Source organism: Dipodomys ordii, unplaced genomic scaffold (genome assembly GCF_000151885.1).
Source record: "Dipodomys ordii isolate 6190 unplaced genomic scaffold, Dord_2.0 Scaffold94, whole genome shotgun sequence".
Taxonomy (NCBI): Eukaryota; Metazoa; Chordata; class Mammalia; order Rodentia; family Heteromyidae; genus Dipodomys; species Dipodomys ordii.
The window spans coordinates 9,190,280-9,216,783 of NW_012267310.1; the positions used below are offsets into that span (position 1 = coordinate 9,190,280).

At 36.5% G+C, this 26,504-nt stretch overlaps 1 protein-coding gene across 1 annotated transcript in view; it reads right to left on the reverse strand.

Annotated features, from left to right (window-relative positions):
* Nucleotides 1-427: 427 nt before the first annotated feature.
* Tab3 (TGF-beta activated kinase 1/MAP3K7 binding protein 3) overlaps nt 428-26,504 on the reverse strand; it is a 56,147-nt gene continuing 30,070 nt past the window's right edge. Inside the window, exons 4-9 of the mRNA XM_013026526.1 lie at nt 22,978-24,436; nt 21,479-21,639; nt 15,660-15,753; nt 12,598-12,681; nt 8,256-8,357; nt 428-4,675 (exon numbers count right to left, since the gene is read on the reverse strand). Of these exons, the coding sequence (XP_012881980.1) occupies nt 4,527-4,675; nt 8,256-8,357; nt 12,598-12,681; nt 15,660-15,753; nt 21,479-21,639; nt 22,978-24,436 (2,049 nt within the window). The 3' untranslated portion in view covers nt 428-4,526. The remainder of the gene's footprint in view (nt 4,676-8,255; nt 8,358-12,597; nt 12,682-15,659; nt 15,754-21,478; nt 21,640-22,977; nt 24,437-26,504) is intronic.

Sequence of the window (26,504 nt, forward strand, 5' to 3'; positions counted from 1 at the left end):
ATCAGGGACAGAGCTAGTGTCCTGTGTTCAAGCCCCAGGATCAGCAAAAACAAAATCTCACAGACTTTCCTGGCCCAGCAGGTTTCAAACTGTTATTCTTAGAGCTCAGCCTCTTGAGTAGCTAGGATTATAGGCATGAACCATTGGTGCCCTGATGACATTTTTAAAGAGCAAACTGTTCATCCTTTTGTAAATAATGTTAAATGGAATAAGAAAGTTCCTAACATTTTTCCACTTATATAAAATCTGCTTATACACATTTTCACGAAATCGTCCAGAGTAATATGCACTTAATACTTCTCCCAAATCTATCATTACTGCATGTTCTAATAAAGCAAAATGTGCTTAATCCAGAAATACAAATGTCTGAACAAGAACTAGTTTGATTCTATAAATTATATCTACACAGAAAAGATACAGAATGTAGTGCTTTAGTTTATTAATTTATTTTGCAGAAATCTTTGACTTTCTGAATATGTACTGTTTGGAGGTACGATGCATGCATAGCCTTTAAAAATGCCTTTGTACAATTTCATTTCAAAATAACTTCATTCACAGCATACACAGAAATCTAAAAGACACATGGTATTTACAAGATTTAATAAGTTTTTGCTGCTTTAATGAAGAAACTGATCAATTCCTTTACAGTAGGGAAAGAAACATGGACAGTGGGTGTTGTTATTTATAAATAAGAATTCAGAATTGTTCAGTCTCAAAGCAACTTTTCATGGCTTTAGAAATTAAAATTGAGTCATCATTCTAAATCTCTGAATGCCCAAGCCATGCAGAATCTATGTGTATTAAATATTTGGGGATGCAAATAATACAGAAAAACAGTCTAGTGAATGTGAAAACATCAGAATTAACTTTCACAATAGGAAAATACTGTTAATTCTTTCAAAAAGATACAGTAGTGGTGCAACACAGGCAGTGGTGCCCAATTCAGATTTTTAAAAGTAACATTTTAATAGTCATTTTCTTCTTTCTACAGATACACACACACACTGTAACATGGGCTCACTCAAGATCTAACAGTGGTACAATATTAAAATAATTCAATTTATAACTATAAAGGGTCAGCTTCACATTCCAGGATACATCATTGATATTTTTAAAGGACAATTCTTCTATGCCTTATATTCTTGCTTTCTGTTTATACTGTCAGAAAGACATTACAATTACCTTTTAAAAGACTACATAATATGGAGTTGGGACAAAAGTTGGATATGAACCCTAGGTAACTGTGATAAAGCAACTGACAAAATTTAAAGAAACATCGATTTCATTCATAATTCAAAAGTACTAAAGTTGAGACCAGCTCCTTAAAAATTAAACTGCTTATACTTCCCATTTGTTCTGGGAAATAAGCAAATTAGCAACACTTTTCCCCCACCATCATTAATCTGCTCTAAAACTACATTTTTACAATGCATTTCTTTAAAATCCCTTGCCTCTACTTTCTCCCAAACTAGGTCAATATCAAAACAATATACAATGCTTATAAGTTTCTGCTCCTCTATTACCACTTTACACTTTTTAAGAAGTCCCAAATTTAAGGGGCAATGTTCTTTTAACACGATGACAAATGTGTTTTCTAAAAACCCAGTTTATAAAACAGTGAAATGATGTAAAATGTATATAATACCAGATACTCCAAACTAGTGTTTTTAAGAAAGCAAGCCTCTTACAAGAACAGGAGTATACTAACTGATCCAAGAGCAGAGGCAACTCTGTAGCCAGGAATCACCCGATTTTATATCCACCACTTATATGCCAAGTGCTTATGCATACCAATCTGACAAGAGATCCTTCTGAAAAAGCACCTTGAAAATGGGGTGAATTCTTAATCAAACTGGTCTTATGCAAAAAGCATATGGGACACAGTTAAATATATCAAATTTATCAGTGTCAAATTATTTTACTCATTTTTACAAACTGAATGCAGCCAATAGTGGCATATGAAACCTGTGCACAATTAAAAAGTAATGTGTACAAAACTTCCTTAAAGTCAATCTCTGATTTCTCATACCCCACCCTCCACACCTAGCAGATCCACTATTTCCTCATTTTTCCTGGCAGGTGAAAGCAATGGTAGACTATATATGTCATCAAAGGGCTTGAAACCATGCATCTACTGTATGATAACAGTTTATTTACCTTGATGTATTGTCATGCAATAGTTTTAAGTCATCTACATGGTTTTAATAAAGCATCAGACTGTTTTCAGACATGCTACTTTCATTTTCAATTCACAACTGCCAAGATAACTGCTGCCACTTCAGCATATCACTATGAATACTGGTAAACCTTTTCACAAGAATACGGAGCAGTGTACATGTATGTATGAGTGAGTGTGTGTGTGTGTGTGTGTGTGTATAAAATCTCCCCCAAGTTGTCTCATGACACCAAATAGGGCTGACCATCACTAACACAATATGAAACAATACAAACGCATCTTACAGGATAGTAGGACCGCTAGACTGTTATTGGTGATGGACAGAAACCAGTGTTATAAAAGCCTCTGAAGAATACCATTTCCAGGCTGATGCTCTTAAATCTGTCTTTCTCACCATAATTTTCACAGTTTTTCCACAGTTGTTGTATGAAAGATGTTTTATCAGTGTAATTATCTAACCAGGTTTACTTGGGGAAACAAGTGTATATATTTTGGGGAGTTTTCCACACATGAAAAAAATGCTTTCAAAGCTATACTCAGTGTAAAAAGTTATGATTTTGATGGAAAGCTATGATGATGAGTTATACCTTTGGTTTCATTATGCTTATATTAAGTGCAGCTTTTGTTTTTCCAGGTCTGTCAAGGTTTACTGCTAAATTAGAATACAATGACTGCACAAAGAGTGCATGTTTATATATGTGTGTGTACACAGCCAGAAAAGGGGGCAAACCTGGTATTCCTAAGTTTAGAATATTACATAAAATTATACAGAATGGGAAAACCTATCAAATTTATTGCTCTTTATTTATACTCAACAAAATGGAGGGGACTCCATAATCCCATTTTGAGCCAAGAAGGAAATTCAACAATGGCAGAGAACTTAAATGTGCTAGTAGCAATTTTTTCCATTGATCCATCCCGATGAGTCACATAATTCATTTGTTCAGTCCAAAAATTCTTTAAGAAATAATCCTTTACCATTAAGCAAATCCAGTGATTTCTTAAAGTAGTAATGTTAAGGTTAAAAGGTTGCTTGTTTCAAAGTATTCTGTACTCATTATTTTCTTGATATATATTGCAGTGCTTAGGATCAACCTTAGAGCCTTGTACACACTAGGCTATAATCCCAGCCCCATAGGATTTCTTAATTTCATAGCATTCTCTTGCTCAAATAATGCAGTGTGCTACATGATACAGGCCAACTCTAATTTCCCTCACGTTGGCTTATTAACATGTGCAAATAAATCTTTACTGAACAGCTCATGTTGACTTTTTTCAGCTAAATTAGGATTATGGCACAAAGTATTATCTGTGCTGTAAACATCATGAATTCATCATAAAATTGAAAGGAGGGACAAAAGGGCCCTATGGACTGCAAACATTTCTTAAGAACCACATCTGAGCTCAAGATTTCCAAACTAATTTTGGAATGGACTGGTATTTGGCATACATTCACTGTGCTATTGGTCGAGCACAGTTTTATGAAAATGTCACTTATCAAATCATAGTTTGTAAGGGTTTATTTTTAAAACTAAGGGCCTAATAAAAGCATACAGTAACTTAAAAATCTGCCTTTTATGCGGCATAAGTAGGTCTTAGTTACCAGTGTTGATGTAGCTCAGTGAACCATTGTACAAGCCAAGGGAACTTACCCCCTCTGATTGTACTTTCCCCCTATGTGCCTGATAAGCCCAATTCCTGACTGCTACAAATCACATTTTAAAACATCTTATTTATGTATGTACGTGTGTTTGAAATTACCCCTGAAAAAAGCAGCAATTACAAAAAAACCCTCATTATTTTGCCAAAAAAATAAGATAAAATACCCACATTCTAGGTGCTTTTTCCTGTACTTCTCTTTATAGGAAGCAGCTGGGAAGAAGCACAGGGAGCCTTGGTTTCCAAAGAGCGGTGACCATGTTAAGTCTGCTCTGGAATTCACAGTTTGTCTGCATAAACTGTAACATTTCATCCCACAATACAAAGTTCCACTTTAAAAAGTACGGGCCACTCAGCAATAACTTTAACAACTGGGATTCAACAGAAGAGCTCTTGACTCCCCTGTGTACATTCTTTCAGGAGTGAATCCTTTCCCAGTTTCAAGTATCCCCTTCTTTCTCTCACTCTGTAATGAGTTAAGAAAGCCAAAAACAAGAACAGAAAACAAAAAAAACCCTCCCTCTTTTTCCTTTTGTGAGCACATTGACTCCCAGTGCCATTCCTCCTCCTCCTCCCCCCGCATGCAATCGGAAATGAAAAGGCTGGGCAGGTGAACAGACTCCCAAGGTTTCCTTTTCTTCTGGTGGGTGCTCAAAGTATCACTCTCAACCTGGTGCAGACTCTTCTGAATTCAAGTGTACCGTGGCATCTCGCACTGCTCACAGCGATTCAGTGCAGGGTGGTTGAGAAAGGTGCAGCTGTCACAATTCCATGGAGCCCCTTCATAGTCTTCATCTCGGGGTTGTGTCCGAGGACTTTGTTTGGCGCCACTTAGAAGCTCTGAGGGGAATAAGGATTGAAGGAGAAGGGAATATCGATTAAATTTATTCTCAAGTATGATCTAAACTGAAATGAAAAAATGACCACCAGCAAGGGAGAATACTCCTACCTTATTTAAATGGGTAAACCAATTGGCAAAGGCATTGACTGGAATAGCACAAATGAACAGAAACTTTACAATATACAAGATCTACCTTGTTCTAAGCAGTTTGATTTTCTTGGTGTAAGAAGAGGATAGATACAAGTTCAGAAGAAATTGCCTTCCTAATTCAATATTCATAAATACTGAACAGTTATGCTTTATCCTAGACAGCTGTAAGAATGAAAGCTATTTTATAGCATGTTAAATTAATCTCCTCCATAGGATTTCCTTGACAATCTTCAGCCTACCTTGATTTCTCCTTCCTATAGTATTACCCACTCTATAGTTTATCTTTTGCAATGTGTCCTCTACTATGAGACCTTAAAGCTCCAAAATCCAATGATGGCCATTTATACGAATGGTTCATAAATAGCATAGCTTCTAACAGATAAAGACTCTATAGTTATTCATAAAGCTAAAATTCATTCAATATAAGACTTTAATCCTAGACTGTGTATATAACCTTGATGGCACTAAAAATACCCTTCACAGAGTAGTTTTTGAAAAATTGTCTCTAACTGGCAATATCAAATACTGGCAACCTTATATTGATCTCTAGGATTAAAAAAAACACCTTCAAACTTGTGTTCCTATGAAGTCTTCATTCTTTTTGCGGCTCTGCTAGTTAATTTGTAAATCCCGTTCCCTTTTGGGAACAATCCCTACTGAGAAGAGGGCCAGTGACTACAAGGCTAAAGCTCTCCAGATGGAATTCATCCTAGAAAAGTGGGGCAAGGCCAGGAGATTGACAGAATCCCCTGGAAACCCTCACTATGAACTTAAAATGTGATTAAGATCTAAGGTAAGCAAGTTTTCCAAATAGGTAACAAAAGAAACTGAGATCTGAGGAACCTTTGTCAGTTAACTGTTTAGGGCTGAGCATACCTTCCACTGAAAATTAACTAGGTGACTTCTGGCTTATCAATTTGTCTTTTGTGACAAATGGCTAGTGTGAACATTTCCCAAGAGGTAAAGAGAACTGAGGTTTAGACCCTGAACTTTACCCCATGATAAGACTTGGTTCCAATCAGGTAGGTGACCCTAGTTTTACCATATGACAGAAAATTACTGGATTCTCTGGCTTATTCCTATAACTACAAATGAGAGAGATGCTTGTTTCTCTTGCTTTAAATGCCAATTTCAATTGCCATCACCACCTATCTTTTGCTTTATGACTTGAAAACATGTAGATTTAATAGTTTTTTTCTTGTATGGAACAAAGTCTTCTGCTTTAAGGAAAGAATGTTTATAGAAAAGATCTTATATAGTAGTCTGTCTTTTCAAAGCAAAATATACCTTAAAATATATACAAGTCCTAATAACTCAATTTATCCTTTCCTAGATGACATATTTCATGAATATTACAGAGTAAGAAAAATTAAGGCATTAAACTCCTAGCTGTTATACTGTCTTTCTATGTCAATTCTAAATGTAGCCTTCAACATGAAAAGGTTTTTCAAACTGATTTTTTTGTCAGTCATGGGGCTTGAACTCTGAGCCTGGGCACTGTCCCTCAGCTCTTCAGCTCAAGGCTAGTGTTCTACCACGTGAGCCACAGCACCACTTCTGGTTTTCTGGTGGTTTGTTGGAGGTAAGAGTCTCCCGGACTTTCCTGCCTGGGCTGGCTTTGAACTGTGTTCCTCAGATCTCAGCCTCCTTAGTAGCTAGGATTATAGGCATGAGCCACTAGCACCTGGCTCAAACTGAATTATTTTTTAAATTGCATAAATAACTGAAAAAAATCCAAAACCTCTTTTAACCTAACTAATCCAAGACATCTGGGGATTCTTGACTGTTTAGTGCTATGATAATTTAATATGGAATAATAAATTATCCTGGAGTTACTTAGTGAAAGTATACTTTTTTTGGGGGGGGTCCGGTTGTGGGGCCTGAACTCTGGGCTGGGCGCTGTCCCTCAGCTCTTCAGCTCAAGGCTAGTGCTCTACAACATGAGCCACAGCGCCACTTCTGGCTTTTTTCTTTTTGCTGAGGAATCGAACCCAGGGCCTCAGGCATGCAAGGCAAGCACTCTACCACTGAGCCAACTTCCCAGCCCTGAAAGTATACTTTTTTAAGGTACTTTAATTACAATTATTTTTGGACCTAAAACAGACATGATTCATTTTATCATACAGAATTCCTATTTTAAGATGTCTACTCTCATTGCATTTTCAGGTAGTCCATCTTTTCTTTTTTGTGGCGTATCTTAAAACTTAAGCCATTCTTTTTCTTTTCTACAGGGCTCAAAATATGCATATTTATATATAAATGAAGTATGTTTCTCCTTTCATGTTTTGGAATAGATTATAGACTAAGTTTCCATAAAAAGCCCCACAAATAGAAATTAGAATACAGAAGTCAAATTGCTCAAAGTATGTAACTAAAATTTTGAAAAATTCTTAGAAAATTTAATTTAAAAATGACAACTGTGACAATGATAAAGAGAAAGGATTTTGTGCCTTGTTTGTTCTTAGGATGGGCTCTTTGCATATTAGGGGGAATTCAAGAAAGTACAAGTAAAATACTTGCACAAACTCAAGTATATACCTTATTTTTAGAAACATCATTTCAACTGAAGGCCAGGACAAAGCTAAAGAAGATTTATCAATGAGAAGTTTCTCTCTACTCTTACCATAGAGCTAAAAGTTTTCAATATGGCTGCATAGGTCACTTGAAATATGTCCTTATTGATATGTGCTTTAAAATGTATAAATGTAGGGCTGGGAATGTGGCTTTGTAATAGAGTGCTTGCCTAGCCTGCATGAAGCCCTGGGTTTGATTCCTCAGTACCACATAAACAGAAAAAGCCAGAAATGGCATTGTGGATCAAGTGGTACAGTGCAAGCCTTGAGCAAAAGAAACTCAGGGACAGTACCCAGGCCCTGAGTTCAAGCCCTAAGACTGGCAAAAAAAAGTACCAAATGTAGTATTAAGCAGGGCTCCGGTGGCTCATGCTTATTATCCTAGCTACCCTGAGGCTGCGATTTGTAGATCATGGTTCAAAGATAGCTCAGGCAGGAAAGTCCATGAGATTCTTATCTCCAATTAACCACTAAAAAGCCAGAAGTGGAGCTGTGGCCCAAATGGCAGAGTGCTAGCCTTGAGCAAAAAAGCTTAAGCACCCCAGGCCCTGAATTCAAGCCCCAGAACTGGGACCAAAAAAAAGCCAAAAACCAAAACAAAAGAAAATACCAGGTAACACCAGTTTTGAAAACTTATGAAAAATTTTATATATTTTTTCATATTGAAATATTTTATATATATTAGATAAGATACATTATAATGAATTTTATATTTCTTATATTTTTTACTTTAGCTACTAGAATACTGTGAATTATACATGTGGCTCATAATTTTGCAAGCAAAAAGTAAAGATGGGATTTTCATTATGGTAACTCTTCACAGGTTAACACAAACTCTGGACACAGAAGTACAAACCATCTGCAACTGCTGCCTGGGTGTCATGGACATCTGCCTGTACTTTGGAAGTCACACTAATTCTTCGGGCTTTTCTCTCAATGGTACAGGGGTCTGAGGAGTCTGCATAAGAAGAAGCAAAGCCAATTAGGTGCAATCAAGTCATTCTTCGGCTAGACTGTAGATGCTCACAAGGATCGCTGATGTAACCCACAGATGAGTGTGGTTACCTTTTCTTTTGTTCATGTTACCTTAGTTCTCTGAACTGCAAGTACTACATTTCATGTTGCTCTGCAACCTACATAGAGTAATGGCTTTTACAACCTTTTTAATCCTTCCTGATTACTTGGGAAAATGCCCTACTTCACTAGATTTCCACTTTTTAGTGGTTATGGGGAACTAATCCAACAATAGCAATTAAATGTCAATGTAAAAAATCAGTATTTAGGAGGTTACACTTCAATAACTATGAATAACAGTAAATAGAAAATAATGGGCTGAAAATACACTACACAGCCAGGTATCACAGGCTCAAACCTGTAAACATAGCTACCGAGGCAGCCGAGATCTGAGGATTGTAGTTCTAAGCCAGCCCAGGAAGGAAAGTCCATGAGACTCTTAACTACAATTAACCACCAAAAACCTGGAAGTGGATCTGTGGCTCAAGTGGTGGAATGCTTGGCTTGAGCAAAAAAGTTCAAGGACAGTGGCCAGACCCTGAGTTCAAACTCCAGGACCAGCACCAAAAAAAATAAACTCACAAAAAAGATACAGTGCACATACAAATCTAACCAAATTAAGAGCAGAAACAACTCAAAATACAATTACCAACAAACATATATTCTAAATCATTTCATGAATTCCAATTACCTGAATTTGCAGCCGACCAGTAGATACTTTGCAATATAGATAAAAACTGCAGGTATCCCAAAGTCTTGATAGAATATTATTTCTATGACCTAATAGGTTATTGGTAAGCAAATCTTTGTATTAGATAAAATATTTCAGTTTAGATATTATTTGCCTTTATGAAGTAAAGAAAGAAGATTTTCTTTCTTTCTTGCATTTTCTAATCAGTTCTTAGACCATATGTAATTCCCTAATTTAACCCACCTTGGGAAATCACGGTTCCAGAATTCGAAGCATGGTGCTTACAGACTTAAATTTAACTCCTTTATCAGAGTAAGTGACTCTTTAGGTTCAAAAGAATAAGGCAAAGCTCTATTTGTGAAGAACTTGTATAGCATCACGTGCTGACTCTGACAAAAACTTTGTAAGATACACAGGCAAGTGTTTGAACAGATCACCTCTGGGTAGTGCACAGATTAGATATGAGCAGAACTCAGGTCTTGCAACATCAGGTGAGTGCTCTTACTCCTATATAAGTTTCAAGTGAGGGCCTAGAGAGACCTGCTGAGTCACACAGGTACACGGTATTGCTTAACAGCAAAGTCCAATCCAAAGACATTTCTGTGTCCCTATCTAACACCCTTATTACTCTGCTACACTTCCATATTCCATGTGGATTCTAGAGTATATCTATAACTCCAAGATATTTACTCAACAATAAACCAGTCTTAGTAGCAATTTACTGATGTTCAAAGTGAATGATACTGTAAATAAATCTGCATTAAATCAGATATATTTATTTGTTGTTGTTGGTCATGAGGCTTGCGCTCAGGGCCTGGGCGCTGTACCCCAGCTCTTCAGCTCAAGACTAGTGCTCTACCACTTGAGCCACAGTGCCACTTCCTGTTTTCTGAGTGGTTAATTGGAGATAAGAGTCTCACGGACTTTCCTGCCCAGACTGGCTTTGAAGTATGATCCTCAGATCTCAGGCTCCTAAGTAGCTACGATGACAGGCGTGAGCCACAGGCGCCTGGCATTACATGTATTTTTTAAAGGTGATTTAATTTAAGAAACAAAATAAATCTAAACGTAGTGGTTGACTTGCAATCCCAGCACACCAGAGCCTGAGGAAGTAGATTTTCTAGTTTGAGGTCAATCTGGGATATACAGAAAACCTTGCCTCCAAAAATAATATGCTTAGCATAAAACAAGTCTGACTTCATACAATTGAATTAGCTTGACAAAAACTAAGTTTTATTATTTATGAAATAGATGTGATTTTACAAGGCATCCAGTCTTAATGAAAAATTGTGAGCTTCACACCAGTGACTCACATCTGTAATCCTACTACTCAGGAAGTTGAGATCTGAGGATCAAAGATTTGAATCCAGCTTGGAAAGGAAAGTCCATGAGACTTTCATCTCCAATAAGCCAGAAGTTTATCTCCAATAAACTACCAAAAAGCCAGAAGTGGAGCTGTGGATCAAGTGGTAGAGCACTAGCCTTGAGAAAAATAAAATAAAAAGGAAAAACAAAACTCAGGGACAACATATAGGCCAAGTTCAAGCCCCAAGATTGGCACACACAACAAACATTGTGTACATGCATAGTATAAACTCCTTGGGGATAGGAGTCAAGTATTCCCTTTATATGGGAGCTAGCACTATTTATATAGTCTACATATTGAACATCTGATTCATATTTAAGAAATTGGGAGCCATATATTGTGGCTTCCATCTGTAATTCCAACTACTCAGAAGGACCTTGGTTTGAAGTCAGCCTGGGCAAAAAATTGTCCTGAAATCCCATTCAATCCCACTCCAATATGGTGGGCTGTTCTTTGTTTGCTTCTTATAGTGGAATTTTAGATCTTCCCATCCTTTTTTTTTTCCAGTTGTGGGGCTTGAACTCTGGGCCTGGGCGCTGTCCTTCAGCTCTTCAGCTCAAGGCAGCACCCTACCATTTGAGCCACAGTGCTACTTCCGGTTTTCTGGTGGTTAGTTGGAGATAAGAATCTCATGGATTTTCCTGCCCAGGATGGCTTTGAACTGCGCTTCTCAGATCTCAGCCTCCTAAAGTAGCTAGGGTTACAGGCGTGAGCCACTGGCTCCAGGCTAGATCTTCCCATCTTAAATAAGCATTTAAAGCATTCAAAGTCCTACTTATATCTCCTACTACTATGAGATAACTTCTGTAACTTTGCAATTTCCTGAGTAATAACAATGTCTTTTTTTTTTTTTTGTATTGGGCCTGTGACAGATAAATTGTCTACCATTTCTGATTAACTTGGTCCTCCGCTCTCAGTTTCTCAACACAATTCCATAAAAGGACAATTCCTCCATGACTGGTGGTCACCAGTACATCCCACTTACTCAAGTTTAAAAGCTCACATTTTATGAACCCAAAACACTAAAGTGATCAATATGTATACAACCCAGTGGCTTTGAGCATGAAACTCCATAATGTTGCCAAATTTAGCAGTCATCACTAAGACTTTTTTGTAACATTTTTAGAAAACTGATTCTGTGTTAAATTCCATAAACAAAATGTAAAGCACTCTGAAGCAGATCAAGTTACATTATTTAAATACATTTTAAATATTCTGAAATTAAAATCATCATATAGTCGAGTGATTACCTGTGCTTTCTATGCAGATGCTCTATACTTGAGCCATGCTTCTAGACCTTCTCTTGCTTTAGTAATTTTTTGGATAGTGTCTTGTGTATTTGGCTAGACTGGGCCTCAATTCTACCGTATCCTTGTAGCTGGGATTCCAGATGAGCAATACCACATCCAGCTCTCAAGTACTACTTTAAATCTAAGGCATTTTCCACTACTCAATGTCTTCATGATTAAACTATCTTTAAAACACAAAATACGTAACTTTAATTCAGTCTTTAGAATTATGACTATAAAACAATATAGGCTATTAATAAGAAGGGGGCAAAATCTACATTCAATGACTCAACATGTAAATTTAATTGAAATTAAGTTTAAAGATACTGAGATTCTAATTAACCATTTGATGCCTTTATTATAGAATCACTTCTTGATACTGAGTATCTGAAAATAATTCATTCAAACCTTTGTTATGAAGGATTTATTTTACCCTTAATGAAGAAATAGGGAGTTCTATATAATTGTTAAGACTCATCTTTTGAAATGTACCAGGATTCTATTGCCTGAAAATCTGTAGATCTAACTTTTTATTTTGGTATAGCATCTTTACAATTCGGACTGTTTTTGCAAGAATTATCTTTTAGAATTATAGTTCGTACAATGCTGAATAAAACATAATGTAAACTATATGACATACTGCTTTAATTTCTTTTAAAAATATATCCCATCTAAATTGTCATTGTTAATGAGTTATTTTAATGTTTTTAAAAATAAAAATTTGGAAACCATCAGTATGGCCATATTAATATCATCAATATTCTTCAGATAGTTATATGAAATCCCCAAAATTTTGGTTATTTATTTTCTCCAATGTTTGTGCTAGATCCATACTCACCTTTTTTAGATGGTTTTGGTGGTACAACTGGGCCAGGTTCTATGTTATCATAAAAATTATTCATGGCTTTTGGGTCAAAGTTTCCTATAAAGTAAATATAGAGAGTAAGATTCTTTGTCTTATTACTTGAATTTTAAAAAAGAGGATAAATGTAAGAAGAGAAAATATTTTCATTATTACTATCCTCCTTTTCCCACTGAAATTGTTTTATCACTGTAAGAAAAGGTTTTTAAAAATCAAATCTAACCACACTAATATCTGTCTACAATGTCTTACCTGAAGGAGAAATAATCCTAACAGTAAAATTAGTCTCCTTCAGCAGAATTAGGCACATGGGGTATTTGAAGGGAAATGAAAGAATTGCTGACTTATAGTTCTGCTTGTTTTAATTTAATGAACAAGCCATAAGAAAATAGTGACAGCTTACTTTCATAAATTTATTATCATAAATTCATCTTAGAAGCCAAAGATATACATTAGTTATCAAATTATATTTTGAGATATCAAATAGTCTAGATAAATGTGAAATATCAGCAGCTCATAAATTTCAATTTTCAAGAAAAATAAATCTTAAATTTCATGTTAAATGTTATCTACAGGCTTTGACAATGTGCCTATTTTTGAATACATAATACAATCACTGAGAATTGCAACAAAGTTTAACCTCTTAAACTGATCACTCCTTAACCCTACTGTGACTCTTCCAAGGTTAATTTGGATACAGTGCAAATTCTGGGTCCATTTTCACTTCTGTACTAGGCTTATTCTACATAAATCCAAATAGGCTTTACAGTTGTACCCATGCTTTATGCCATATAGTACTCACAGTTTAACTATATCAAATCTCTCGTTTTCTAAACTTGATTGTTTTCCCCAACAAAACTTTTCCTTATTAAAGAAAACACTTCAGCTGTTTTTCAATCCATGCACTGACTTACATGTAATCTACAAGCTGAACCCCAACAAAAATTAGGTAAAAACTCAATATAAGGTTTTCTAAGGTGTGGAATTTAGTAAGTATCTTTGCACTCCTTACGAGATTAAGAAATGCTTACAAAGAGCTCATTGCCAAGTACATTCTAAAAGCCTTGCTTATGAAACATTAATAATGGTTTCCTCTGTAGGTCCTATTACAAATGCTTTATCCTAGTTGGATATGTTCTATTATTTTAAGAGAATTTTCTAAAAAACTATTATAGTTCATGGAAGTCACAATGCTATTTGGTGAATTAATTTGATTTTTTATCTTTAAAATGCTGCTTATCTATTTCAATTATGAAGGTACAAGTGATGTTCTAATTTCTGGATTCTGTAAGACATGCTATACATATCTTAACCAAATGTTTCAGCTAGTGTCTTTTGTTTTGCTTACAGACCACACAAGTAAAAAACCTGATGCAAAAGCTTGTATAAGCTTTACATCCTGCATCCTGATTCCTTTTACTGTTTAAAACTAGTAGGCTATACAGTGACTAGGCATCTAAAAATAACTTCCAAGGGACCTGGACTGCATAGCTCAACTGTTGCATTCAAATTTGCCTGTTTATATTGTTCAGATAATTCCCTATCTTTGGAGTTTACCTACCTCTTTTATCTTGCCTAAAAATGGCAATGCAGAAGCTCTCTTAGGCCATAATTAAGAACAGTAAGTATAGGGATTTGGGGGGAAAGTCGTTTTAAAAAACGGAATGTTTTAAACTACACATCAACTTTAATGTAACAGAATATGAATATAATAGTATTTTTATCCTTATCATGCTGGAGATTGAGCTCAGGGCCTTGTATACTTTAGGCAATCCAATCACACTGCCATTGAGCTACATATTCAACTAATATATCAATATTTTAATATTTGACTATAATTGAAGGTCCACATTATCTTACATAAACTGTATTCATCCATAATTAGCTAAGCAGAGGTCATCAAACTTTATTTCACAGGCCATATAATAAATATTTTAGACTTTGTGGCCTGTAATATAATCCCTGGTCCAAGTACTCAACTGTGTCCTTGAAACACAAAAGTAGCCATGGACAATATGTAAACAAATGGGTGTGTCTACTACTTCACTAAAACTTTTCAAAAACAGAGGTGGGTATGTTTGCAGAACATTGATCAGTAATTTTGTGTCTCATTTCTTTAGAATCTAAAAGCCATTGTTTTTCCCACTTAATCTTATCCATATCTAATTCAAAGTCCTTATACTTTTATAGTGATTTGCCTTGGAATCTTTTTGAGTTTTTTTTTTTTGTTGTTGTTGTTTTGTCGGCAGTGTGGCTTGAATTCTGGGCCTGGGCGCTCTCCTTCAGCTCTTTCAAGGTTAGCATGCTCTGCCACTTGAGTCACAGCGTCCACTTCTGGCTTTTTCTGTTTATGTGGTGCTGAGGAATTGAACCCAGGGCCTCATGCATGCAAGGCAAGCACTCTACCACTAAGCCACCTTCCCAGCCCCTGCCTTGGAAACTTAAAAATAAGTTTCTTATGGAAATGTCATCTACTAGTCAACAGTGTGCAGCAACTTAGGAAACAGTCTATTTTCCAAAAGAAATGAAGGCCGTTGCTAATATGGCATTCTGTGTGAATGAATGAAAATCAGTTAAAACAGCTGCTGCCGTAGCATACTTCTGTAAGAAATCCAAGGAACTACACTATAATTATATTCTTATATTGTTATGCAACAGATAACCCAAAAGTAGCACACTGAATTCTAATTTGGGATCCCTATTATTTTAGATGACTATCACATAATATAAACTCTACTGTCTTGGAATTTAAAACCTATCACTTTATAAAATGTATCCACTAAATGACTAAAACATAAATTTAAAGTAACAACATAGAACAGTCTAAATGCTAAGAACTAAATGATGAAACTGCCAAAGTAAAATTAACTTTTCAAACTCCCTAAATATGATGGATGACCATGGGATTTGGGAATCTCTTAATCTTATAATGGATAAAAACTGTCTTTTAAATCTATAAAAACCAAAATTATTGCTAGTTAAGCAGCTTTAAAAACCACACTATTACTTTATGGTTTACCAAATAATCAAGTCTATACCTCTAGATTGAAGGAGATCAACTTCTTTCAATGTACAGTCAACATTTATCTGGAGTTGTCTGTTCATGCTTCTCAATCTTGTCATTTCCTCAGGCTAGTAAGAAAGGACCCAAAATAGCAATTGTGGGAAAGTTGTTATCAAGCCCAACACTTAAAAACTGTGTTTCATGTTATTTGTTCTGATTGGGTATTACCAAGAATATGGCCTTAGTCCATAAGAGGACATATTTAAGAATTCTTATATGTTATGCTTTTAAAGGAATAATCAAGTCAAATGGGGACCACAACAACAGAGCTTCTAATAAACAAAAGCTGCATATAGTGGCTTGCTATACTTCTGGACTATGTTCTATCAGAAAAGACCATTTAAAACACTGACTATAGAGAATATCTTATGTTTTCATGTAAGGTAAACCATGAGAACCAACATTTCAAACAAGAAATGTCTACGGTTTAAGATTTGTCTAGCCTGGTAAAAATGACAACTCATTTTAGTGATAGTTTCAAGCACATTTTACCAGGATTCTCTTCTTTCTTTAAACAATTCATTGAGGTAGGTAGTAATGTCATACACCACACCGATTTGTTGATGATAAAACTGAGACAAGTTAATTTTCACAGTTATAAATCCAATGACTGGAATAGGCCAAGACTTATATACAAGTCTCACATATTAATTCATTTAGAAATATTTTTCTCTTTTTTCCTAGATTGAAGGCAGTGCTTAATATTGTACATAAACATTTCAGGCACAAATAGAGTTTGTTTTTTTCTCCAGCTTTGCTTATTGCAAGCTTTCAAGCCCACCAAACTTCTTAGCCCTTTCAGGAACACATATGAGTCAGCCAAATGGAGCAAGGAAGTTTTTTGGAAGCCTTTCCTTCTTTATTCCTTACTGTGCATATACATAAATAGTAAAGCCAGTGCATGGATTCTAGAGGAATGGGTACTGAAATTTTAGCACATCCCAGGGATTAACTCCATTAACTAGATTGGTTTCAATTATATGGAGTAAAATGTTAAATACTTTATTATTACATGAAAATATCCTATTCTGTTAATGCTTTTGGGGGCAAAAGTTAAATATGTTAACAGTGAGGAAAATGAACAGGAAGGTTATATTAAGTTATAAAAATACAAGATCTTTAGGAGGTATTGTAAGAGTGAGTTGGAATGCCCATTACATTAGCAGGGGAAGTGGCGTTATGGCTCAAAGTGGTAAAGCGCTAGCCTTGAGCAGTGCCCAGGCCCTGAGTTTAAGCCCCACAACCAGAAAAAAATTAGCAGGAAGTTAGCAGAAGTTCCAAAAATGACAATAAAATGTTTGAGCTAAAATCCCTTGGACTGCCAAGAGAACAACAAAAATCACTTTAAAATATTTTCTCATTCCTATCAGTAAACTAATTATGTGACAATAATGTATAATGTGCTTCCCTTAATTATTAAGCAATACTAAAGTAGTTTAAAACATATACTTGAGAATTTTCAAAGATAAAGCACTCAGGCTGGGAAGGTGTCTCAGTGGTACAGTGCTTGCCTTGCATGCATGAGGCCCTGGGTTTGATTCCTCAGTACCACATAAACAGAAAAAAAAACGGAAGTGGCGCTGTGCCTCAAGTGGTAGAGCACTAGCCTTGAGCGGAAGAGCTGAGGGACAGTGCCCAAGCCCAGAGTTCAGGCCCCACAACCGACAAAAAAGAAAAGATAAAGCACTCAGTTAAAGGTCTGAAGAACGATGTTATACTAATACAAACATGTAAAAAGAACCTATTTTTTGTGATAGTCCAGAAGCAGAAGAGGCTGAGCTTTCCTAGATATTTTGAGCCATTTAAAAAGAGATGCTTCAGCCATGATGGCCCTGAGTAGGGAAGCTCTATAACTCAGTATGAAAATATGCATTACAGTAAACAGGCTACTACATATGTGCTGGCAACAAAAACCACTGGAACACACTGAACGCAGAGTTGATAAGATTTCTTGTTCTTTGTCATTGCTTCTCAGTTAGCTGGGGGCTGGTGCCTCACATCTGTATTCTTAGCTAATCAAAAGGCTGAGATACAAAAGATTATAACTGAAAGCCAGCCAGGGAGAAAAATCCCTGTGTCTCTATCTCCAATTAGCCAGCAAAAAGTGAAGCGAATGGTATAATGCCAGCCACAAGCAAGCAAGCACGCCAAGTATGGAACTCTATGAGTTCAGGCCCTGGTAGCAGCAAAACAAACAAGCAAACATACACACACACACACACACACACACACACACACACACACCACACACACACACACCACACACACACACCACACACACACACACACACACACACACACACACACACACAATTTTAGAAATCTAGGATTTCAAGAGTTACCAAATTTAGGTTTTTAAGGTAACAGATGTTTATATCTAACATTGCAAAATGAAAAATTATTAGTTCTTTTTACAAGGTGGGGAAATACCATAAGTCAACTGTTTTGGCACTCTGAAGACCATTGATATTCTTTGTTGGCCCCCAAATTACATATCTGGGACTCAAAAGCTGGGAGTCGGTGGCTCATACCTGTAATCTTAGCTACTCATGAGGCTGAGGATGGTGGTTTAAAGCCAGCCCTAGCAGGGAAAGTCCGTGAGACTCTTATCTCCAATAACCACTCAGAAAACCGGAAATGGTGGAATGGCTCAAGTAGTAGAGCACTAGCCTTGAGCTGAAGAGCTGAGGCACAGTGCCCAGGCCCAGAGTTCAAGCCCCATGACCACAAAAAAAAAATCCACTAAGAATAAGATGAGAGGGTGGAAGTAACTTCTGGATAGGGACAATGGCAGCTTTCTTATTAAAATCTTACCCTTCAAGGTAAGATTAAAAATATTCCCCTCCTCCATGAAATTATATTGTCTTTGTATCTTATTAGCAAAAGGCTAACATTTTTATCTCCAAACTCTGAAAATACTTGTATCATTACCATTTAGCTGGTCAACACTTTCACATTTTCTCTAGATTTGTGTATGTATGTGTGTGTGTGTACACACACACACACACACACACACACACACATATATGTCTAAGAGCCATATCTCTTTAATGATGGTATGTTTTATAGTAGTTAATACAATGCTTTGTAAATAGCAAATTGGGGGGGGTGGCACCTATCATATATCTCACACTTGTGCTTATCTTTAAAAGGTTATTTCACTGCTGTGATCACAGATGTGTATTCCACTCTCATTAAGCAATTCCTTTTTTTTTTAGTTTTTTTGTTTGTTTGTTTTTGGGGGGTCCAGTCGTGGGGCCTGAACTCTGGGCCTGAGCGCTGTCCCTCAGCTCTTCAGCTCAAGGCTAGCACTCTACCACTTGAGCCACAGCGCCACTTCTGGCTTTTTTCTTTTTGCTTATGTGGTGCTGAGGAATCGAACCCAGGGCCTCAGGCATGCAAGGCAAGCGCTCTACCACTGAGCCACCTTCCCAGCCCTTTCATTAAGCAATTCTAATAAACATTCTTTTTCTTTTGCTGATACTGGGGCTTGAACTCAGGGCCTCACACTTACTGGGCTTTTTTGCTCACAGCTGGTACTCTCTACCACTTGAACTGTATACACCTCCAGCCTAGCTTTTTGCTGGTTAATCAGAGACATAGTCTTATGGGCTTTACTGCCTAGTCTGGCTTCAAAATGAGATCCTTCAGAGCTTAGCCACCTTAGTAGCTAAGATTACGGGCATGAGCCACTGGTACCCAGCTCACACATACTTTATACATAAAACATAAGCATGAAAAGAATGTTACTTATCCAAGGATCTACCAGTGACACAGCATTGGAAAACTGAGATTCACCACTCATTCAAAAGCCTACTCCAACACTTTGTCTTGATTATCAGCCACATGAACTGTAAATTTTTGAAGCTGGAGGATTGTCTACACCTGGGCTCATTATACTTTTCTATCTACTTTATGTATACCTTTATGTAATCCATGACAGCAGGATTATCAACATTGTTTTCCTAAAAAGGACTCAATAAAAAGTCCAACTTAAGATCTAGATTTTTTTGAGGCAACAACCCACTACTACCTTAAACAGTGTTCTACTTTGAATTTGAGAAAGATCAATAGGATTTTACTTAAGCAGTAATTATCACACAGCAAGTAGTTGCTAAACAAGGTTTACATTAAATAATATGACTTCTAAGGTATAGATTCATTTAATGCTCTATAGTTACCCAAGGGTTCCCTTATGAGTCACAGGCTTCAGCATCTTTCCCCAAATACCATTCAATGAACATCACTTTTCAGTTTGGTTTGTATTTTTCTAAGTGACTATATAATTTAAACTCTCCCTTCTAATGATGACTAAACTAAGGGACAGTCACTAATAAAAAAAAAGCTGACTCACTGAATATGCCTGTTTATCGGGAATCTTTTTCTCAAAAACTTCCACTGGTTCCCAGTTATTAGCAGAGTACTTTTTTTCAAGAGTAGCACACTGAAAAACTGTTCAAAGTCTAAGCCTCTATTCTTCTTCTATGTACATTAACCTCTGTAAACTCATCAGAAATTTCATGCTTAAACCAGGGAACTCTACTCACTGCCTCCTAAATGTAAGACTCTATCTTACCTTCAAGCCTTCATTACTTCATGTTCTTTTTCCTTCAAAAAGGCCTTCCCCTTTGCACTCTGCCTGTAGCAGTACTATCTGTCCTGTAGGGCAGTTGTTTCTCACTCCTTTCAATCTAGTAACCTTAGGAAAACCGAATGAAAGCTACACATTCACATCCTATATAATCTCACAAATGAAACTGCATATAATTTCAAGAAATTCACAGATTCCCCCTTTAAAGTCAGAAAGCTCAGATGAAAACGACTCTGTGAGAAAAGTTAAAGTCATGCTGACTGCAGGGAAACTGATGCATTTGCCTACTTCCTTAAATCAGTAAACTCTCAGTGAGAGATTACCTTGAATTTAAACAAGGGAGGAGAAGCTACATGGAAAAAGTAGAGGGCAAGTAAGCTTGAAGAACGACAGGATGTATAAACACAGGTCTTTAGGAGGGGCATTCCAGGAGGACTGTTAAGAGTATATTCAGAAACAGTTAGTGTATGGATTCTCTCATTGTCCGTGTACATATACAGCACTTAACACACTACAGGATAATATAGTTACCTGCTGGTGTGTCTAATTTTATACTGGCAGGTAGTACTAATTACCTAGCCTAGTATAATACTCATTAACTGTATACAAAAAAAATCTGGAAAAATCAGTGTTGAAACTTGCAATGAGAGGATGGATAATAAAAAGGCTGAAAAAGCCACTAGATTTTAGGAGACATTTTAGAATTTTCAGAGGTGTGTCAGATTATCAGAATTCATAACCATTAAATAATACATCAAAAATAAATTAACCAAATCTCTGTATAGGAGCAATTCCCTGAATGACTATCAGTCAATATTATCATCTTGTTTCTACAATCACATTTAACAAAACTGCCTCAAGATATTGTACAACTTCTTCAAAATTCTTTCATTTTACCTGAAGTACTTAGAAAAATGCATGTGTGAAAAATTATGTATTGTGTGTTTAGAAGAAAGAGTACATGGAGAATAATTTATAAAACTATTGGTAAAAATTCACTTTTCTGTGATAGAAAGCAACTTATAATAAACGAGATACCACTCTCCTGTCAGTCTTTCAAAATATTGATGAGGTTTACTGAAAGTAAGTCTTGTACCCATTGTTGGACAAAAAAAAAATGGCCAGGAACAACCTAACAGAGAAACAAACGGCCTATACAATGTACCCATGTCCTTATCAATACATCCCAGTGGATCACTTACCGTGGGGATGGCAGTAGTACAACTGACCCTTCTGAGTCGTCTCTGCATCAGGTCATGCTCCATACCATTAACTTCAGCCTTCAGTCGCTCTAGTTCCTCTTTTTCAAGTTTCAGTTGCTTTGCTAACCTCTCCATCCTTGCTCGCTGATGTAACAGCAAGGCTAAAGCATTACAGATACAGTCATTGCAAAGAATAACACTGAAAAAACTGACTGGAAATTTTCTACATGCACGGCTATGTATAAAAGATGCCAACTTGGGGGCTGACATTTACTTTAAGGTCTTCCTACGGCTGTTTGGTTTGTTGTTTTATGGTCGGTCATGGGGCTTGAACTCTGGGCCTGAGTGCTGTCCCTCAGCAATTCAGCTCAAGGCTAGTGCTTTACCACTTGAGTCACAGTGCCACTTCAGGTTTTCTTTTTTTTTTTTTTGGTTGCGGGGCTTGAACTCTGGGACTGGGCACTGTCCCTTAGCTCTTCAGCTCAAGGCTAGCACTCTACCACTTGAGCCAAAGTGCCACATCCAGTTTTCTGGTGGTTAATTGGAGATAAGAGTCTTAAGAACTTTTCTGCCTGGGCTGGCTTTGAACCGCGATCCTCAGATCTCAGCCTCCGGAGTAGCTAAGATTATAGGCATGAGCCACCAGCACCTGGCTCCATATCTGTTTTAATTTAGCTTGTAACTACTACCAAAATGACATCACCCATTTGTTTTGTCATCATAGTTTTTTAAGGATATTCTTTGCCTTTCCTAAGACTCTTTTTAACATAATTATCTGTGCTTTAAAGGGCTGATATATGTATAAATTATATATATAATTACAATTTAATCACATTTCTTTTTTTGGGAAAAATCATACTAAGTGAAGTAAGCCACACCCAAAGAAACAGGTCCCATGGTTTCCCTTATTTGCAATAACTCATGTATGTCTAGGATAATCGCAGCAGATGATCAGAATAGCTCAATAGCTATGTACACATGATCACATTTCTTCTTATATATTCAAAGAGTGTCAAAAATCTCAAAAATATCCTGAATAGATTTTTAAAAATCTAGAAGAGGTCTACTATTAGCTATTCTGGCAATACTCATCATTAATAATTTAATTACTTATAAATACTATACCGTTCAGGCCATCCTCTTTGGAAAAGATGAAAATTCTTTTATGTGATGAACTAGTTTATCCTGTATGAATTTTCCCCACTCTATAGTTTCTATTTTTAGCAACAGCCATTTTACATGAGTGTATTTTTCACAGTAGATAGTCTCCCCTCACCAAAAGTCTTACTGGTTCTTAAACATCATGCCTGCACTTTTATATTTTAAAACAAAGTCTATAGATAATTCAGAATCACTACCCCTACTTGTAATAGTAATGTTATGGCATAATATTAATAAAAATGAAACATTTAATTTAAATAACTAACAAACAGTGTTTTAATGTAAGAAACTGTTACTTTGCCACAAACATTGTATTTCATAAAAGGGCTAAAATTTACCTTGTGTATAGGCATAATCATCTGATCCAGAACTAGAACTTCTTTGATATTTATGGCTTCCCTTTTCTCCCCCAGATCCTGGTATCACTGAAATGGGCTGAATAGGTTCTGGTGCTGCAGATCGCTCTTCTTGGTCCACTAAATTTAGAAGATTTTCAGTTGTTGCTCGGCCTACAGTAATTTTGAAAACTGTAGTTGGGTTTGGCATCACCCGAGGAGATGGTGATGGAACACACGAAGGTCCAGTTGGCTGTGTATATGTAATGTACACAGGATTAACACTAAATGGAGGTTTTGGTTGACTAGATATTCCTCTTGAAGGGGAACTTGAAGGTGGTGTGGTGGCTGTATACAAGGAGTGCTGATTCCGTGGAGACGGCTGATTGCTGATGGGTGATGGACTCCTAGTAATTGTTGCTCCAGGTCTCTGAGAAGGTTCAACTGTAATTTCTATCTTCTTCATGGAACCTTTGGGTAAGCTAGATGCTGTGTATGGGAGATAGGCCACTGAATGACTTCCTTGCTTCTGATAGCTAGGAGGTCCTTGTTGATATAGATGGGGTGGAGTAGTTGAAGGACTAGGTGGCATAAACACATGGGAGCTTGGGTGGCCCAACTGGGGAGGTTGCACTTGATGCTGTGGAGAGCTGAAGGGTGAAGGACACTGAGAAGGAGGAGGTGAATGGTAAGCTGACTGAGGGATTTGCTGCTGTTTGGGAGAATACTGAGAAGGTTGATAGTTTTGTTGGTGTGGATAAACAGGCAAAGGACGTTGGCTATAATGAGGGACTGGGCCCTGTGGTGAGGACTGCCATGGAGTACTTTGGGGAGTTTGTCTTCCTGATGAACTCTGAGATGTCTGTCTAATATAAATAGAACCAGGAGAACCATAGAGATTGCTTGGAATTTGTGGAAGAATCTGTAAAGCTCTTGGTACAGTCTGTCCAGAAGGGAGATTCTGAGATACTGTAACAGTAATTGGATTTGTACTATACCGAGGTATGTGCATATATGATGGAGGTGGTGGTGGTGGTGAAGGCCCTTGCATAGCAGATGGATTCATTCCTGTTTGCATGGAAGATGGTTGTTGAGGTGGCTGTGAAGGTGGAGTAGCTGCACTTCTGTTCTGTTCATTCATAAAAAATGGATTGTAGCTGGGAGTAGCAGCCACAACAGCTGGAGCTGAGTGTGGTTCTTGAACTAAACAGATTAGCTGTTTACCTGCTGTATGCTGTGGATCTATATGTCCATCACTTGAGCTATGTACCAGTGTTCGACCACCATTAAGTTGAGCTCCATCTCCTGGGTGGTAGCTACCAGGAGAATGGATACCTAGGTTAATATGTAAAAGGCGATTTCTATTCATTCGGTTGTCATCTGGACTATGATATTCCATATACAAGTATTTGCTACTCTCCTGGGAAAGGGCTCGGCAACAGGCTTCAAGATTGTTATTATTCTATGGGAGAAAAATGGTAAAAGCATCATTGGCAAAATTAACAAAGCCTAATAGCAGAAGACAGGCCCTGCCAGAGAGTTATAAAAATATTACTGTCATAAGATTAGTAGAGAACAATATGGTCTATATTCTGTAAAGGAGATCCCAAACAATTTATATTATCTACCCCCAAGTTTTCTGACTCCAAATCCAGGATTCATTTTATATTTGTTGTATCTCAATAAATTAAAATGTTGGACGAATCTTGGTTTTACCCCAATTACCGTACTATATAACTCATCATTAATTCTTAAGCACCATGACCACAAAAAGAAGAAAAAGGCAAAATTCCTTAAGAGCTAAAACAATAAAATAATAAAGCAGCCTTATCTTTTATTTGACTGTATTCCTATATAATTTCAAACTTTTGTGCAAAACAAGTCAGTAAAATAAACAAATAAAACTCCAATTCCATATTTTGAACTATGGCTCTGTGACTTTGCCATTCAGTGGTAAGTTAATAAACAAAAACCCTCTTATGGACCACCTTAATGAAATTCACTTCCATAATTTAAAAAGTTTTCATTAACTGAGAGGAAATACTCAATTTCATTGAAAAATCTGAATTTTTTTCAAGTTATATACATTCACAAAGACAGTAATTACAAACTGTTATTAAAGAAGTTCCAATTGATTATAAACAAAGGTTTCCTGGTGTTAAACAAAACTTCCCATTAAAATACAGAATTCCTAACTATATAATTAAACATGTATTATTCACTGCCTTTGAAATAATCCAAACAGTTTCTTAATTATCATGATTTTCTTTGTAACTTATAATGTACACAATAACTATTACACACTTATTTCAGGAAAGTACATTTTGTACAAAAATGAAACACTTAAGCTTCTGTTGAGAACTAAATAAAGCTAAACTTAAAATGAGACATAAACGCAATTAATTTCAGAGCTGAGAGAACTCTGTAAGGGTTCAACTACTGTCCAACTTACACTTACACATGAGGAAAGAGAAGCCTAAAAAGTAATATGGTTTGACAATAAGCATGGAACTAGTTAACTGAAGGGCCAGTTCCAAATTTCTCATCTCCTGCATCCAAGTGCTCTTTCCACACAATAATTACAAGGGATAGGCTATTTGGCCAAAGGATATTACCAAACTTAAGTGTCAGGCAGAAATCACATTCAGTCAAGTAAGGCTTTGCAAAATGAAATATACATAATAAAGTGTCTTCTTGAAGTTTTAAAATAAACTCATGGCTTATCCATTTTCTTGTTTCACAATTTTATTAATATTCTTGAAATGTAATGCTTTCTACCACCGAATTAGGGTGTTTAATTAGTATCCTCACAAAAAAGGATAGTAATTCAAAATGAGGAAAGAATGAATTTGGCAACTTATTCAATTGCATGTTTATAGCAACAAGTTGAATAAACCTAAGACAAATATATGAAAAAAAATTCAGATCACAAATACAAGACAGCTAAATAATTCCTCCTTTCCATTTGAGACTAGTTTTCACTAAGTAGCCACGCCTGGCCTTGAACTTTGCTCTTCCTAAATTTCTAGGTGTGTACCACCACACCCCACTTTTGCACAGATTCAAAGAAGAGTATCATCAAAAATAGATTCAATGTTTTCTCTCATATGTAGAAGCTAGATCTAAAACATACTGGGACATAATATATCATATAGGACTCCAGACATTCACACACAGTGAGACCAAAGGAGGATACAGTTAGGGGAGGAACACAAAGGCACAATGTGTCTGTGCTTCTGATCTTATGAAATAATATTTATTGAAATGAACTGCAGTAACTGGAAACAGGAGCTTTTTTGTCTTGTTTTTTTGTTTGCCTGTCTTTGGGAGGGGAAAGGGACACAGAAATGGAGGGACAAAGGGTGAATAAATGCAGCAGTGGCACTGTGTAGATACTATATTGAAAATGAACTATATAACTTGTGGTGAGGATGGGAGGGGAAAACTGGGAAAGAGAAAAGGAAGGGGTGACACTGTCCAGCAACCTTTCTGTACATTACCTTTATAATAACAATAAAAAATTTAATAAA